At 39.0% G+C, this 17,042-nt stretch overlaps 1 protein-coding gene across 2 annotated transcripts in view; it reads left to right on the forward strand.

Annotated features, from left to right (window-relative positions):
- RTTN (rotatin) overlaps positions 1-17,042 on the forward strand; it is a 107,385-nt gene that overhangs the window by 36,082 nt on the left and 54,261 nt on the right. For both annotated transcript variants that reach the window (XM_013974305.2, XM_013974306.2), the window contains exons 18-26: positions 235-406; positions 1,994-2,093; positions 4,055-4,143; positions 4,721-4,838; positions 6,419-6,515; positions 7,138-7,206; positions 9,601-9,789; positions 10,363-10,602; positions 11,823-11,967. In XM_013974305.2, coding sequence (XP_013829759.2) covers positions 235-406; positions 1,994-2,093; positions 4,055-4,143; positions 4,721-4,838; positions 6,419-6,515; positions 7,138-7,206; positions 9,601-9,789; positions 10,363-10,602; positions 11,823-11,967 — 1,219 coding nt within the window. The remainder of the gene's footprint in view (positions 1-234; positions 407-1,993; positions 2,094-4,054; positions 4,144-4,720; positions 4,839-6,418; positions 6,516-7,137; positions 7,207-9,600; positions 9,790-10,362; positions 10,603-11,822; positions 11,968-17,042) is intronic.

Consider the following 17,042-nt stretch of genomic DNA (forward strand, 5'->3'; position numbering starts at 1 on the left):
TTCCTTCTCCAGGGCATCGTCCCAACCCAGGGATCAAACCTGTGTCTCCAGCATTGCAAGCAGATTCTTTACCATCTAAGCCACAAGGGAAGCATAAACATAGCTGATAATTGTGTTGATTTGTGATGATTCTTTGTGATTATGGGCCTTTCTAATTTCTATACTTATTTTTTTTCAGCCGTTTATATTCAGTTTATGTTACAAAATATTGACTTAAAGACTTTGTTTCTGCAGGGTCCGGGTGCTGGCATTAAAGCTCTTAGCATCTTACCTTACAAGGGAAGAGGGGGCTGATACCAAGCGCCCTTCAATAGATGCCAGAGTTCTCTCCAGAGTTACTAATTTATTTATTGTGAAAAAACCTATTGAACTCAAATTGGATGACCGAAGAGAACTGATGATTAAGGTGACTCTAACTTTCAAGTTTATTCATTTGTTTATAACTGTGTGATTTATTTTGTGTTACATTCTTTATTCCATTATACATCAGATAGAGAGAGAAGGGGTAGCTTCACGTATGAAGTTGAAGTTGTATCCTGGCTTTTTCTGGCTTCTGGATACATTTGTTTATTGAACAGATATTTCTTGACTGCCCACTGTATGCCAGCCATCATGTCCCTTTTCGTTGAGAATATATGCTGGAAAGGCAAATTCATTTGAATAGAATCTTAAACATAGCATAAGGCTAATCTCGAGGAAAGAAATTCTGTGATGACTCTTAAAAACAAACATCACTGACATAAAAACTATTCTTTCTCTGCTCTTGGAAATATTCAAAAAAGAAAATATTCCTATGATAGAATTTTTCAGCCTTTTCATCACAGGAAAATAGTATAGAAGTCAAAGGCAGTTTCTCTTAAGTGTTACAGTGGTTCTGAGATATTTTTGTTAATCTCTTTTTCTGAATCTTTGGCTTTTCCCCTCTCTTCAGAGGTTTAGCCTTCATCTCCCGTCTGCCCAGGGCTGCACCCGAATCGTGGCGGACTTGTGGGATCAGTAACAGCTCGCTGTCGGTCATCTTCATTGGCTCATTCCCAGGTTTCATAGCTCCTGTGACTCCAAGTGTGCAGGCCGGAGGTTCTATTTAAGTCTAGACCAGCCCTTGAGGCCTGTGTCAGTGCTGTAGAGCCACACATAATACAGTGGATTTTAAATGGGGAGACACGCTCAGCGTTCTCCTGCCCTGAGTGGGGCCATGTCATGGTCCTGACAGGTGGTTGGAGAACCTTCCATGGACCGTATACCAGGTCCTGTTGGGGTCATCCTGTGTACTGAGCCCCTGGTGTCACTCCTGGCCCTGTGTGTGGTGTGGGGGAAGGAGTGGCTTCTAGAACTCTCTTTCCCGAGTCCACGTTAGGGCTGCAGATGGCAGTGGGTGGGAGGAAGGAAGAGTGTGGTCTGTGTCCTTTTCTCTCCCCTGTTCCTGTTATGTTTTGCGTCCTTAGACTCTCTCCTGGCAGGAAGCGACGTTTGGGGACTGGTACAGGGCAGGGGCTGGTTGGAGAGCTGGGCAGCCCACCCCAGAGAGCTCTCTGCTCCAGGGTGCTTGAGAGGGGAACAGGAGTGGGCCAGGGGAACTCCAGCTGGTGGCCTCTGGGAGCAGCAGAGAAACCCCGAGTCACACTGGGGTCGACTCACATATCTTGGGTCACGGTTCTCAGGCTAGCAGGCTACCACCTGGAGTGACGTTGTATAACTTGAATATTTTCTTTGAAGTAGTTAGAAGTGGCTGCTAATGGGTTGTGAATGACTTCCTGGCAAAAATGTACATCAAGAGGAGAGGCTTATTTGACATGATGACTCTTTGTTTTAGATCCTAACTCCCTCTCTGACCTAGCACATCTTTCTTCCAAATATAAATATATCGATTACTTAAATAAGTTGGCTTTTGAGCTTTTCTTTTTATGGTATGAACTATTGAATTCTGTAGAATTTTACTGGAGAATTGGAAGTAGATGAAAAAATAATTTTCTTTTTTCTTTTTGGTTTTCAGTTGGAGACTGTTGAAAAGGTGTATGAAATCTTTGTCTCAGATGATATTGATCTTGTTTTGAGAAAGTCAGCCGCAGAGCAGTTAGTGGTGATTATGCAAGGTACTGTCTAAGGAACATGCTGCTGAGAATGGAATTTCAGGTTGCTGCATACAGTAGTGCCGGGGATTGGCAAACTGTGGTTTGTAGGCCATTCTGACCTGTGGCCTGTTTTTCTTAACAGCTTTCAAGTTAAGGGTGATGTTTATGTTTTTAACACATGTGCAACAAAGGCCATATGTGGCCCACAAAGCCTGGTATATTTACTATCTATTTCTTTACAGAAAAAAGTTTGCTGACCTCTTGTTTAGATTATCATTATTTGCCCTGTGGAATGTCATTTGATAAGATTATCTTCCTTTTAAAATGTTGATATAAATTCAAACAGTAAATTGCATCTTCCTTTCTCACTTTACCTAGTACGTTGTGTTCTGTTTGTTCTGTCTTGCTTAAAGAAATAAATCAAATTGTACTTTTTGGGTAGGTAAGAAAAATAATGTACTGTAACTATGTATTTTCTTTAAAGGCTTATTTTTAAAAAGAAGTAGCAGAATGTACTCTTACCTTGTTTGTAGTGTAATTCTTAGTTTTTAGTTTTTTCCTATATGTGATGTGTGTAATTTATTGTTAATGTTTGAAAGAAGTACCTTTGCATTTACATAAAAGTATTTTTTTTTCAACTTGGAAGGTGGGATATGATGAATGTTACCATCCTGATTGGGATGAGAGAGTAACATGGAAAGGCATATTCAACATATTTGTGGTTTTAATAACAGTAGTTGAAACTACAGAAAATCAGGCTCAAGCAAATGTGGAAAGCCTACGCTAAGAAGATTAAAAAAAGCTTTTAGAGAGTATTCTTTTGGTATTGTCTAATATTTCAAAAAGAAAGCTCATAATTTGGTATGCACTGTATTGGAGGGTAGTGGAGCTGCCTTTTAAAGTGGCAGTTGAAGATAGTTACAGTGATAGCTACTAATTCAATATCAACTTTATGTGTGTATGTTTTTCTTAATGAGAATATAGGAGGACAAATTAAGAAAATTTGTCTGCAAGTTATGAAATACTTATATCTAACTTAGAAGCAATGAGAGTTTTTGGTCCTAATGATGTCTCTAGTACCTGTGTGTGTATACGTCTAAATGTTTTAGGGCGGCTTTTTAGTAGAATACCACAGACTGGGTGATTTATAAACAACAGAAATTTATTCTCACAGCTCTGGAGACTGAAAGTCCAAGGTTACGGTGCTATACATTCAGTGTCTGGTGAGGGCCCGTTTCTTGGTTCATAGTTGGCTGTCTTCCTCCTGTGTCCTTACATGGAGAAGGGGCAACAAAGCTCTCCTCTTTTTATCAGGACACCAATCTCATTCACGAAGCCTCCACCCTCATGATTGGTGACCTCCCAGAAGCCCCACCTTCTGGAACCTCCGCCTTGGAGACTGGCTTTCACACAGATGGGCTCTGTGAGGACACAGACACTCAGACCGTGCAGTGTGTGCACACATATCCGCGTGAATGTTTAAGTTCTTTAGAAATACGTAGAATATATTACAGACCCTTTCTTCTGTATTTGCTATTAAGAGTTTGAGATTAAAGAACTTGTGTTAATAGGAAAATCATGTTGCAAGTGACATTTACACATTCGCTTGTGGAGAATCTAAACGTTTTGAGATGATGGATTTGGAAAAGAGAAGAAATGCCAATGAAAGAACCAAAAATAATTTTCCATGTACGAATTAAAGGAGTCATTTGTATACTTAAAATTCTAGTACTTTTCAGAATCTGGCTAGTTCATTTAATGATTCTTTTTAAATAGTTTCTTTACATTATAGAAGATGCGGTTGTTACTTAAAAGTTTTCAGATTGTTGAGATGTATATAAAGTAAAAAGTTGAAGCTGTCATCCTCTAATTTTCAGCTATTTTTAACAGTTTGAAAGTTGTGTAGATGTCTGTTCTGTATTTTTAAGACTATAGAAAATGTTCTTTAATTTTTAGTAACTTTTTTTTTTTTTGGTCTACAGATATTAAAATGCATGCTGTGGTGAAAAAATTGCACCTAGTTGACAAGATAATTGAGTATTTAAGTGAATGTGTGGGTCAGGATGGTGAGGTAAGACATATTTTTACAGACTGCTGTTTTTATTAATTAAATTTGAAATGAATTCACCTGGATTTGGATGAGTTCTTGGAGTGTCAGTCTCGAATAACACCCACAACCTGTTCTTTTCTTTTTTTTAATTTCTTAGAAGTGAGGTCTCTAAAGGAAAAGTAACCTTAAAATTTATATTAGATGTATAAGCATAAGTATATACAAAACTTATTTTTAGTGGAAAACAATTCTTACTGTTTGCATTTTAGTTTCACATAATTTTGGTGAAAAAGCATGAATTTAGAATAAGATAGTGTTATATTGGAGCTTCCCAGGTGGCACAGCTGGAAAGAATCTGCCTGTAAGGCAGGTTTGATCCCTGGGTCAGGAAGATTCCCCTGGAAGAGAAAATGGCAACCCACTCCAGTATTCTTGCCTGGAGAATCCCATGGACAGAGGAGCCTGGCGGGCTGCAGTCCATGGGGTCACAGAGTGGGACACGACTGAGCACACACGCACGCACACACATATGCAAAGTATATTTTATCTCATCTTAAAACTGATGACCATAGACAACTGTGTTTCCCCCGCCGGCCAGGTGGTGGAGTGCCTGGCTCAGCCGAGCCTCACGCTCCTGAGGAAGGTCCTCTGCGCTGACCCGGTCCTGCGAGTTTCTCTGTCCCAGCAGACTTCTGTCCTGACCCTGCTCTTCAGAGGTACATAAATTCTGAGAGTAAGGAGCTCAGTCTTAAGCTTTAAGTGTTTATTCTTTACCTGTAGGTGACATTTACTTTCTGCTTTACTAACAGAATACCAAAGTGTGTATGCCGGTAAAAGAATCCATCGCAGTGGAAAATGTTTAACACTTTTGTGGAAATTTTCTTAAAATCCTGTTTCAGAATAGGCCTCACAGCTGGGAGGGCTGAAGCCTCTGGCGGCTTCCTGCGCGGTAAGGTAGCCGTCAGGAGTGGTCAGCTCTCACCCACAAAGCGATGGGCTAAAGCTCATGTCACCACTGCCTTCTTCCCAGCATCTGTTTCCTCTCTATTGTTTTATTTTGTGCCTTTAGATCTGATGCTTTGCTGAGATAACCGCTTACATCCTTAAACTGGCCTGAGTTATATAAACCCAGTCTGTGGGGAGTGGGAGCTAGACCATCCTCAATGGCTCTGAGCATCAATGTATTATATTACATTTTATAAAGTGTGTGTTTTTTTTAACCCCTTCCAGTTTGGTTGTAATTGAATAACATATTTAGATGGGAAAACTCCATGTAATTTTGTTCTCTTTTTTAATTTTTCTTGCCTTTTCTGACTGTTCTCAGTAGAGAGCTTGGTAACAATAGCTGTTTTCTTTCCTAGAAGTGTAGGCCACTGCTTTTAAATATTCTACGAGAAATGTCTTGATCGGATGTCTCAATATGCTTAACTTTGTCAGTTATTAAACATATTAAGAGATAAATGATACTTATGTTCAAAATATCCTTAGAATATAGTCATTTTATTTTAGCATTTTCTTGTTTTCTAATGATTCCTGCTTGTCAAGTTAATAGGACACAGTTTAAATAATACTGATAAAGCTGCTAACCATGCTAACCAGGTAAAGTTCTAGAGACTCAGAGTGTTCGGCCTCATATATTTTGAGTAGTGTGTAAAATTTTATAATTTTTTTATAGATCGATGTGGAAGAGTAGCAGTTATAGATCTGTAGTTTTCATTCATCTCATTAATAATTATCTTTCTATTAATGTAATTCAGCAGAACTTAATTCCAGTTTACCATTTCTTTATGATTTTGATTTAAATTATTCAAGCAGTCAACTAATTATGAGTGCCTATTAGATTCAAAGGCGATTTCTAAGCTAACATAATCTGTACCCTTTTTAATACTTTTTCTGTCTCATTGATATTTCCAATCACTTAATTGAGTCTGAGAATAAATGATAATATCTCTCATTAATGAATCTAGTTTCAGGGCAAAGTTAGTTTTTTACCTAGGTACTCAACAAGGAAAATTCATTACTCAGCAGACATTCGTTGACTGCATGCTGTGTGCTAGACCAGTAGAGTCTGTATCCTCCAAGTGTACTCTATTAACCTCTATTAACAAGCCCTGCAGAGATTTGCATAGATTTGAAAGGTTGAGAGCCACTGTTTTAGTAATGTCAGTTTGTCTGGGTTAACATTGCATTTCTCTGAGAATGGCATCTCTTCTTTTTGAGTTAAGATATTTTAAATTTGAGGTTCGTTCTTTTTTGAGGTGAAAATATAAAAGTTATGCTTCTTTTTATTTCTCAGTTTCCTTGATATTTCACGAAGATTGTACGATTGTGACTGAAGTTGGAGCATTGTTTTGTCTTCTGTTATTTGATGAAGTATCAAGAATGGATATGTGGTGAGCTACTAAACAAATTTTGCTCTGAAATATCTGTCTAAGGTTTCTGATGCAGTCTTGCAGCAATACATGGAACTTTCTGACTTAGGAAGCTTATGCTTTCCATGGTATGTGGTATGATTTTTGGTTTGAGTAGCAGTATTAAAAAGCACATTGGCTCAAAAAGTCACCCTGAACTTTACTTTTGAACATTACTAAGTACAAAATTTAATAATTACTATAGTAAATTCTATCATAAATGCATTTTTTAGTATATACTCTCAATTTTGTGTTTTTTTTTCTTGACTAATTTAAAAAACCCTGGGGAAGATGTTTAGGATGGTAGCATCTGATTAACATTGACCTTCAGCAGGATTCCTGGGAGGGAGACATGGAGGCTACCTGCCAGATAGCACTTGCATCGTCTGAGACATTTCTTATATGGACTTCTTAAAGAAAAGCACTGTTTGCTCTTTATAAGTAGGTTGGGCAGTGGCGCCGTGCTGTAACTGGAGTGAATGACAGAATCAGGAGCAGCTCTTGATCTGAGCGTCGGTCGAGGAGGGAAGCGGGTTGTGTTTGTTTGACATGACGACGGTCCACTCAGTTGTCTCTTTGCTTTTCTGTTTCTGCTGTGAAATAGGTCTGAGAGTCCTTCCTGCACACCATCTTCGCCATCAGTCTTCAGTCTGCCTGTTTCAGTTTCTAGAAGGTAAGGAATTTCTTCCTTTGATTTTCTCAAAGGTAAAATACTGGTACTGAAAGGGAAACAAGACTGTGGTTTGTTAAAATTTCATCTAGCTTTTCATCACATGTCTTGTAGCACTTTCACGTCTCCTTCGTAGGGGGGCTTCTGAGGGCTCAGTAGGTGTGCATCCCCCGTCACCAGATGTTTGGTTTGATGCTGTTCATGTCTACGGAAAGCTTGAGAGAACCGTGCAGTGAACACTCGCATACCCTGCAGTCTACATTCAGCAACTGTTAAGATGTAGGTCTTCCTCCCTCCCTCCCTCCCTCTCTCCAGCTCTTTCAATACATTTATTTATTTTTATGTAATCTTTTTCCCCAACCAGTTTAAAGATAAGTTTCAGGCATAATCTTACTTCCCTCCCAATTACTCCAACGTATACCTCCTTAAATAAAGACATTATCTTATATAACCACTGTACCATGAATGGTCACATTTAAGAAAATCAAAAGTAATTCTGTAATTTGATCCAGTTTCTCTAATTATATCCAAAATATCCTTCATGGATTTTTTTTTTTAAAGCAAGATCCAGTCAGGTCATGAATTATATTTGGTATTCATCTTTCTTTAGACTTTTTAAAAAGTAAGTTGTTTTTATGGAAGTGTACACAAAGTTTACAAATCATAAATTTTTCGTGATAAATACATGCGTGTATCTAACACACAGATTAAGGTACAAAATATCATTAGCATGCCGGAAACCACTTTCATGCTTCTCCTTACCTTCCTGTGCCCACAAAGGTAATTCTACTTTCATTTCTGTTATTATACATTGTTCTTACACTTTATAAAGTATATTCTTGTCTTTTGCTTCTTTTGTTTAACTTGGGGAGATTTGTGTGTGTCATGTCAGGAAGCACTGTTGGGTTTTGTTTCATTGCTCTGTAGTATTCTGTGTGAGAGTATACAGCTGTGAGGTTTACATTCTGCCACTGATAGACACTGGGTTGTTTTCTGTTTGGGGCTACTATGAATAAATAACTGCTAAGAATATTATTAAACATATATGGATCAGAGGGTATTTACACGTTTAACTTTAGTGGTGGTGGTGGTTTAGTCACTAAGTCGTGTCCGACTCTTGGGCTCCTAAACAGTATTCCAGAGTGGTGCACTGGAACCACCAAAGTGGTTCACCCTCTCAGCTCCGATGTGGCAGGCCCTGCCGCTCCATACCACATATATGGAAACAACTTCTGGATCCCCACCAGGCACGTCCATCCTTCACCTTTGATTTCCCTATCTCAGACCTCGCGTTAGCCATTTCTCTGAGGAGCCCTGGTTACTCCTAAGGAAAATTCCAATTTTTAAAATGTATCTTTTCTTAAATTGTGCAGTCTCATTTGTATACAGAGTCCTACCTTAGCCTCTTTTATTGAGATGCTTGAAGTGAAGAAGCATGCTAAAGTTCCTCTTAGAAATCCTACTCAAGGGTGTTTACCTGACAGTTACAAATATGTGAATTAGGAATTTGGGATTTATTTTATTAGCAAAATTCTTCTTTAACATTTGAGATGCTAGACATTGCTGTACTGTTAAACACTGTGAAATTAACTTTAAGAGAGGCTGCTATTGAATATTTCTTAGATCTAAAAATATTTCTAGGTTCTCTTGGTAACACAGAGTGATTGAATTTATTGATGATGCCACTGTGTTCTCAAGCGAAAATAGTTAAGTTGTGATTCTGTCCGTTATTGACTGCTGTGAACACAGGCAATTCATTTAGCCTCTATAAGTGTCATTTTGATAATGTGTAAAATGGATATCATACTGCCATGCCATGTAACTGAATAAAAGGTAACGTACATTGTTAGCATACAGTAGACATTTGTGTTTCAGTCGAACACCATGTATGTGTTGTTCACTGTAGCCATGGGCCTTGATTTCGGGGGGTGTCAGTTCCCTCTGCAAACAACTGTAATACAACAAAGTGAAGTCGCTCAGTTGTGTCCGACTCTTTGCGACCCCATGGACTGTAGCCTACCAGGCTCCTCTGTCCATGGGATTTTCCAGGCAATAGAACTGGAGTGGATTGCCATTTCCTTCTCCAGTGGATCTTCCCAACCCAGGGATGGAACCCAGGTCTCCTGCATTGTAGACAGACGCTTTACCGTCTGAGCCACCAGGGAAGTCCTACTGTGGTAAATGCTCAGGAAATTGTTTAATCAAGTGTTTTGGGAAGTTTGGAGTAGGGCAGAAGGATAAAGCATGACAACTGCTCAAAATCGGGATCATGAGAGAGATTACAATCGTGTTATTGTAAAGTGGGAGGCATAGAACTAACTCTCCTTTGTGGCTCACCCTTTTGAGTAGCATTTAAGAGTTTAAAAGTTCGTGATTATTTTTATTCCTTTTCTTCAGGTATCATCTACCAGTGCATGTACTTGGCCACCATGCCGTGAGTCCTTACTCCATGGTGCTGCCGTTATCTGCTGACTCTTTGGCCTTGAAGCCGGTATCAGATATGCTGAGGATGGCTTGGAACCTCTCGTGGTATCACGGGAGTGACAGTGTGTTGAAGCAAGTGAACTCTGAAGCTGAGATCCAGGAGTAAGTGTGACACGTAGAAAAGCATCCACATTTTATTAATTTAATTAGTCCTTATTTTTCCTTTAGATCAAGTAGTTTTTTTGCTTATGGTCATCTGCTTTTTCACTGAAGATAATAATTTTTACTTTGTTTTATAGGTTGTGTGTATTCATGCCTTTTAAAAAACTATCACACAAAGGAATTTCAACACATTGTTCTCTGCTGTTTTAGAGATTGTGTAAAGTTGGGTTAGTTGATTGATTAATTCACTAGGAAAAGTGCTCTGGGTTAGTGTAAAAGCTTAATAAGTCTGTGTGCATTTGTCATCATTACTGTGATGGTGATGACTTAAATATATTGAAAATTAATGTTTTCTTTTGGATGAAAATTATTTTATATTTCTCTAAGCAGTAAAATGTCAATATAAACATCCTTAAGGTACTGTAAAACCCTAATATTGATAGATACACATCAGATTTTCTTTTGGCCATGAGTCACCCTTTAATTAAAAGGAAATAAAACAGAATTTGGGGGAGCTAGTTTAAAAATAATTGTGAGCTTTTATTTAAATAGCTTCTATTGCTCTTTGTTAAGATTTTTAGATACACTGAAGTTATCCACCGAGGACACCCTTACTCTGAAGATGACCCACACACCTAGTGGACTCAAGGACTGTCTCCGCTCCATCGTTCAGGCTGCAGGCCACAGGGAAGTGAGGGCTGCCCTCACAAGGATGAGTTTTTATCTTCTAAATGACAGATTGTCTTTCAAGGGCGGCACTGGCCCCTGTGGGGTTACCCTGAAGTCCTTGTCTTGGCACACCACACTAAGCAGGTCAGTGTCAGCTCAGAGACCTAGACTGGATCATATTTGGGTTCCCCTCCATACATTTAAGATAAGAGCATGTGTTCTTATTGTCGGTATTGTGAGAGAGAAATGTGATTTTAGAAAGAAAAACTTAAGGATTTTTAATTATCTGTAATGCATATCTTATAACAGCAAAAGAGAAAATTTAAACGTAATTACTGCAGTTTGGAGTTATAAATAAATTGTTATAATTTTTTATAGATATTAATGTTATTCTATTTTTCGGTCCTATCATAGGAAATCTTAGTTTATCTTACAAAAGTAAGTGATTAGGATAAGATGAGGTAAACAAACTGAATGCTTATCCTGTCCGTATTATAAATGAGCTGAGATATCAGGGAATTGATTAAAGCCTTGGTAACCCTGGCTGTTTTATTTGCTTTTGCCTTTGTTTTGTTCTTAAGTAAATTATCTCATTTATATTTTTACTCTGAATTTCATGAAGTTGATAACCATGTGGAGGTCCTTTGGTAGTTACTGGAAAACCCTGGCCTGTAAATTTAACATGTTTAACTGGTAGCAGATGGCTGCATTTGAAACAAGACTGATAAATAGCTGCTGCCAGCAATTTTACGTTTCAGTCTTCATATGACTTTAGTATAAAATGTATAACTTTCTGTTAAACAGAAAGTGTGCAGTTTTCAAAATGCGAGGTTTATGAGTTTCTAAAACGTGGACGCTCGTTTAGCGTAGCTCTCACAATTTGGATATCTAATTTGCCTTTTTCAGTGGTGTGCTGGAGCCAGCTAGGACCACCTTGTTTGAGAGCTGTTGGTTAAATTATCTGAATTTTTGCAAGTTAGTTGTTAAACACAACCACTCTTAAAAATTATATTTTGTAAACTTCTAGTCAAATTATATGAAAGATAAAGGTAACAATTATGCAAAGTCATCGCTTCCTAATTATTTTACAACATTTCAGTGTTATCTGTATTCTCGAAGCTGTTTATATGGATCTGCCTGTGTGATGGGAACGGTGTGTAATGGTGAGCTGCAGGCCTCCCCCCACAGCTGTGTGGTCCCTCGGTGGATGGCAGGCAGACACGGCAGGGTATTTACACTGTAGAAATTGGCAAGCACAGCAAGTCAGCCTCCCCCTCACTGCTCAGCCAGTTGTTAAATACTTATCTGGGTGCCACTTATTTTAAAGAACTAGAAACCATGGTTATGGTTTTCTTTTACTGTAGGTTTTTACAAGTTCTTCCTGCTTGCACTGAAGATGAGAAGCTGTTAATAGATATCATACATTTTCTCAGCAAGTTATTGAAGGAACAAAGGAAAAATGTACCTGTAGAACTTCTAAACTGGCTTCTAGAATTACTTCTTAGACAAGTAAGTGCTGTTAAGGAATTTGAGTTTTAGGTTGGACAGATGATGTATTTATAAAGATTATTAATACTGTGTATGGAAATATGGAAAAGTGTAATTTTTACATAGCTCATGTTTAGCAAAGTAGTCGTTCTGTTGTAATCAATAGCTTTTAGCAGAATGCCTTCCTAACATGACTGAGTTTAAGTTAAAAGTCTATGGACTAAATGGGACCTTCAGTCGTGGTGTTTAACAAAACCTGATCTCTGTGTGAACTTTCAGCTTGCAACCATATTTTTCAGTGAGGTTCTTAGAGCGGGAAGTTCAGATAGGCCTGTGAAGAGGCAGGGAGCCAAGCCTGGAGGCAGAGGGACAATGGTGGTGAGGTTGGAAAGAATGAGTCAGACTGTTCAGGCTTTAATGTAAGTTTACTGTAGTATTTACCCTTCCAGCCCTGACTATTCTCTACTTTTTGTAGATGAATGTGTTTTAAGAACCTGCCAAGAACCCAGGAAGCTAGCTGTGTTTTATTTTTACAGATACTGTAGAGATTTACTTAACCTACTAAAGACAAACTTTTGCATAATCATGAAAAAACACAGTTAAATTAGGAAAAAAGGCCTAAACTGAAACAGAATATAGTAGACCTTATAAAACAAAAATGTTTCATTATATGTTAATGCACTGCAAAGCTCATTTAAAGACTCGATTCTCTATAAAAATGCAAGGTGCTCATATAATGTAAGTTAGAAATTCTAATTGAGAATGCTTTTAAAAGTACTTATAGATTTGAAAAGATATGTCTATGAATGTTTTTGTATGTAAAACTTGTTTCAGTTCAGTTCAGTTCAGTCGCTCAGTCGTGTCTGACTCTTTGTGACCCCATGAATCGCAACACTCCAGGCCTCCCTGTCCATCACCAGCTCCTGGAGTTCACTCAGACTCACGTCCATCGAGTCAGTGATGCCATCTAGCCATCACATCCTCTGACGTCCCCTTCTCCTCCTGCCCCCAATCCCTCCCAGCATCAGAGTCTTTTCCAATGAGTCAACTCTTCACATGAGGTGGCCAAAGTACTGGAGTTTCAGCTTCCGCATCATTCCACCCAAAGAAATCCCAGGGCTGATCTCCTTCAGAATGGACTCGCTGGATCTCCTTGCAGTCCAAGGGATGCTCAAAAGTCTTCTCCAACACCACAGTTCAAAAGCATCAATTCTTTGGTGCTCAGCCTTCTTCACAGTCCAACTCTCACATCCACACATGACCACTTGGAAAACCATAGCCTTGACTAGACGGACCTTAGTCAGCCAAGTAATGTCTCTGCTTTTCAATATGCTGTCTAGGTTGGTCATAACTTTTCTTCCAAGGAGTAAGCGTCTTTTAATTTCATGGCTGCAATCACCATCTGCAGTGATTTTGGAGCCCCCCAAAATAAAGTCTGATACTGTTTCCACTGTTTCCCCATCTATTTCCTATGAAGTGATGGGACCAGATGCCATGATCTATGTTGAGCTTTAAGCCAGCTTTTTCACTCTCTACTTTCACTTTCATCAAGAGGCTTTTTAGTTCCTCTTCACTTTCTGCCATAAGGGTGGTGTCATCTGCATATCTGAGATTATTGATATTTCTCCTGGAAATCTTGATTCCAGCTTGTGTTTCTTCCAGTCTAGCATTTCTCATGATGTACTCTGCCTAAAAGTTAAATAAGCAGGGTGACAATATACAGCCTTGACGTACTCCTTTTCCTATTTGGAACCAGTCTGTTGTTCCATGTCCAGTTCTAACTGTTAATGTTTACTGTTTTCCACGTTATTGTGATTGTTGTAAAGGAGGACTGTTCTGTTCACAGTGCATACCCAGCATTTGTCATAGTGCCTTGCACATCGTGAGCTCTCAGTTCAGTTCGGTCACTCAGTCGTATCTGACTCTTTGCGACCCTGTGGACTGCAGCACGCCAGGCCTCCCTGTCCATCACCAACTCCTGGAGCTTATTCAAACTCATGTCCATTTAGTCGGTGATGCCATCCAACCATCTCATCCCCTTCTCCTCCCGCGTTCAATCTTTCCCAGCATCTCAGGGTCTTTTCAGATCACGTGGCCAAAGTATTGGAGTTTCAGCTTCAGCATCAGTCTTTCCAGTGAATATTCAGGACTGATTTCCTTTAGAATGAACTGGTTGGATCTCCTTGCAGTCCAAGGGACTCTCAAGAGTCTTCTCCAACACCACAGTTCAAAAGCATCAATTCTTTGGCACTCAGATTTCTTTATGGTCCAACTCTAACATCCATACATACTACTGGAAAAACCATAGCTTTGACTAGACGGACCTTTGGTGGCAAAGTAATGTCTCTGCTTTTTAATATTCAGAATGAGGAGGCCTTACAAATAGCTGTGAAAAGAAGAGACATGAAAGGCAAAGGAGAAAAGGAAAGATATACTCATTTGAATGCAGAGTTCCAAAGAATAGCAAGGAGAGATAAGAAAGCTTTCCTCAGTCATCAATGCAAAGAAGTAGAGGAAAACAATAGAATGGGAAAGACTAGAGATCTCTTCAAGAAAATTTTCATTCAAAGATGGACTCAATAAAGGACAGAAATGGTATGGACCTAACAGAAGCAGAAGATGAGAAGCAGAAGATGAGAGACAGGAAGAGGTGGCAAGAATACACGGAAGAATTATACAAAAATATCTTCATGACCCTGATAACCGCGATGATGTGATCACTCACCTAGAGCCAGACATCCTGGAATGCGAAGTCAAGTGAGCTTTCAGTAAACATTTATTAACTCACTAGTAAACATGTGATATTAAGGAAGCTGTGTAGTTAATTACAAGAAACACACATAATCCTCATTTCATAAGATGTTAGAATAGAACATAAATGGAAACTGCGGGCCGTATTACGTGTGTAAGTATATTCGTAGAATAATAACTCCTAGAACTATAATTGCTGGAGACAGTTACAAATTGCAGAGACATATGTATATGTGTTTCTGTTGAGTTTGTTTTAAATAGATAACCCCTATTTTGAATGATACAAAGATATTTACAAAGCTCCAAAAGATTGGAGCTCATTTGTTTCCTTTTCTGTGAATTGTCCCTTGATGCCTTTGTTAAGTTTTGCCCCACAGTTGGATTTTTGGTCTCCTCTAGCACATATGTGCTCACACACACACTCTCCCCGTTTCTCTTTCATTTTTGGTAACAGAAGAGCCCTTCATAAATTAGATTAGCCCTTTATCTGTGATATGGGTTACAGACTTTTTTTTTTCCATTAGTCTTCTGACCTTCTGTATTTTGGAGTTATTTTCCTATTTTACCCACCCCTTTTATCTCCTAGCTTTTGTTAGTTGTTTCTACTTTTCATCTTTTATTGTACTTAAACTGTGCTCCATGATCATAATTTCTACATTTAGGTGTAGTCTATAGGGGTGTGTGTGGTGTGTGTATATATATGTATGTGAGAGAGTGAGAGAGAAAAACCTGACCTCTCACCCCTTGACCATTACTATCCCCAGGCCGAGCCATATAATATAAAGACATGGTAAACTGAGAAAAATACTTATAATATAAATGAGAGACACAGTATGTGAACTGTGAAATTCCAGATGTTCAAGCTGGATTTAGAACAGGCAGAGGAACCAGAGATCAAATTGCCAACATCCATTGGATCATTGAAAAAGCAAGAGAGTTCCAGAAAAATATCTGTTTCTGCTTTATTGACTATGCCAAATCCTTTGACTGTGTGGACCACAACAAACTGTGGAAAATTCTTGAAGAGATGGGAGTACCAGACCACCTGACCTGTCTCCTGAGAAATCTGTATGCAGGTCAGGAGGCAACAGATAGAACTGGACATGGAACAACAGACTGGTTCCAAATTGGGAAAGGAGTACGTCAAAGCTGTATATTGTCACCCTGCTTATTTAACTTATATGTCATGAGAAACGCTGGGCTGGATGAAGCACAAGCTGGAATCAAGATTGCTGGGAGGTTGCTATCAATAACCTCGGATATGCAGATGACACCACCCTTATGGCAGAAAGTGAAGAAGAACTAAAGAGCCTCTTGATAAAAGTGAAAGAGGAGAGTGAAAAAGCTGGCTTAAAGCTCGACATTCAGAAAACTAATATCATGGTACCTGGTCCCATCCCTTTGTGGCAGATAGATGTGGAAACAGTGTCAGACTTTATTTTTGGGGGCTTCAAAGTCACTGCAGATGGTGACTGCAGCCATGAAATTAAAAGACGCTTGCTCCTTGGAAGAAAAGTTATGACCAACCTAGACAGCATATTAAAAAGTGGAGACATTACTTTGGCAACAAAGGTCCGTCTAGTCCAAGCTGTGGTTTTTCTAGTAGTCATGTATGGATGTGAGAGTTGGACTATAAAGAAAGCTGAGTGCCAAAGAATTGATGCTTTTGAGCTATTATGTTGGAGAAGACTCTTGAGAGTCCCTTGGACTGCAAGGAGATCCAACCAGTCCATCCTAAAGGAGATCAGTACTGAGTGTTCATTGGAAGTGCTGATGTTGAAGCTGAAACTCCAATTCTTTGGCTACCTGATGTGAAGAAGACCCAGATGGAAAAGACCCAGATGTGAAAAGACCCATTGGAAAAGACCCAGATGCTGGGAACTGTTGAACGCAGGAGGAGAAGGGGACGACAGAGGATGAGATGGCTGAATGGCATCACTGACTGAACGGACGCAAGTTTGAGTAAACTCCGGGAGATGACAATGAACAGGGAGGCCTGGCGTGCTGCAGTCCATGGGGTCGCAGAGTCAGACGTGACTGAGCGACTGAACTGAACTCAATGAGACAACATGCTAATTTCCCTGAATTATAATTTTTGAGTTCTTAATAAGATAGTTGTCCTTCCAGAGTACATAGACTTATTGTTCAAAGTTTACTCTTCTGTTACTTTCCCAAGGATGATTTTGAACTACTGAATTTGCTTTTATTTTCTCTTATCCTTTAATTACTAAAAAATTAAGAAAGCATTTAGAGGCAGTTTTTTTCCTGAATATCTTTAATAAAGCAAACAGGAAAACCTAATGTCATAGTTCTTTTAACTTTTAAGCCTGCTTAAATATTTTAGA

The sequence above is a fragment of the Capra hircus genome, chromosome 24 (genome assembly GCF_001704415.2).
Source record: "Capra hircus breed San Clemente chromosome 24, ASM170441v1, whole genome shotgun sequence".
NCBI classification, from domain to species: Eukaryota; Metazoa; Chordata; class Mammalia; order Artiodactyla; family Bovidae; genus Capra; species Capra hircus.